The sequence below is a fragment of the Cystoisospora suis genome (assembly GCF_002600585.1).
Source record: "Cystoisospora suis strain Wien I chromosome Unknown contig_5694, whole genome shotgun sequence".
NCBI lineage: Eukaryota > Apicomplexa > Conoidasida > Eucoccidiorida > Sarcocystidae > Cystoisospora > Cystoisospora suis.
In genome coordinates this window covers 1,064-2,265 of record NW_027158484.1, presented here as the reverse complement: position 1 = coordinate 2,265, position 1,202 = coordinate 1,064, and the positions used below count along the sequence as shown (strand labels likewise).

At 53.7% G+C, this 1,202-nt stretch overlaps 1 protein-coding gene across 1 annotated transcript in view; it reads left to right on the top strand.

The window, feature by feature from the left end:
• CSUI_009498 (dna topoisomerase family protein) overlaps nt 1-1,202 on the top strand; it is a gene marked incomplete at its 3' end in the record, with an annotated part of 3,514 nt that overhangs the window by 1,743 nt on the left and 569 nt on the right. The window contains exon 3 of the mRNA XM_068069614.1: nt 730-821. Coding sequence (XP_067918410.1) covers nt 730-821 — 92 coding nt within the window. The remainder of the gene's footprint in view (nt 1-729; nt 822-1,202) is intronic.

Sequence of the window (1,202 nt, the reverse complement as noted above, 5' to 3'; positions counted from 1 at the left end):
CCCAACCGATATTAAATAACCTTCTCGGTGGAGACGCATTCGAGTGAAAAATGAACAGGCGGTTCAAGCCGTATGAGCTTCGGGCAATTTGCGATACTGAGTTGTTTGTCGTGCTTGCTTTTACACTGTTCGAAGGCTTGTAGAAGACTGAAGGCGTGAATACCTAGTGAGTTTAAGCATGGTGTGCTAGGGTGAAAAGTTTAACGCTCATCTGAGCTGACACGAGCACGTGATCAAGACTATTTTGGCTTGGAGTAGCGGCAACAGCATTCTCGAGCGCCGAGCGCCAACAGCCCGTAAAGTTTCCGGATCGACAATGTATTGTTTCGGGCTTCGTGAATTTGGGGTCGTCGAGTAGACGAAGTGTCAACCCAGGGACCAAAAGTAGTGGGTGTTCTCAGGTTTACTATCAGCCTCAGAAAGTGAGCCAGAGTGATGGACCGGAAAGGCTGAAGGGTTCGAAGGAGCGAAGTCAGTTCGGGCGTTCACCCCAGAGAGTCCGGAGGTCGCTAAACGTGTAACCACGGCATACACCGTTGGCGCGTTCACTGGATAGGAGCACAGCGGGCTAAAACGTTGGAGTGCGCCGTGTCCGAACGTTTTTCTTCGACTACATAGGTGGCGCAGATTGGCCTGTGGCTACGCGAGGGTTCTTACGTAATCGGCCGGGCGATTGTCCGCTAGAGACGGTTGACTGTGTCTAATGCGTTACTGCTTCTGTCCTGTCAGGGCGTGACTCAGAGTCGCTTCAACCCAGTCCACCAGTTCCAGTATCGCGTTCAGGAGCGGGATTGCTCTATGGTTTTTACGTCTGTCAGAGGGTGGGTTGTGCACACGGCTTCCTGCCGGGTTTTATTCATTTGATACGCACGTTGCTTCCACGGTGAGCACGCAGAAGGAGGTGCGCACCAGAGTCGTGAGCTCTCGCGGGCTGCAGCGGAAGAGAACGCCTTGTATACCACGGCCCCGCACAGCGTCTCTTGAGGGCGGCACCAGGCAACTGAGAAAGGGATGCCTTACGACTCACACTCTGTTTCTGTGTGTGGGGTTGGTGGTTGATCCACGGTTAGTCGGCAGAACCCGGATACGTAACTTCGGCAAGCCGGTCGGGCTGTTTTGCTTGAACGGCGTGGCCAAAAGTGCCATGACTAGGGGCAGTACATAGCAGCTGGCATCAATTTGCCAGCTGCTGTCGTACAAAG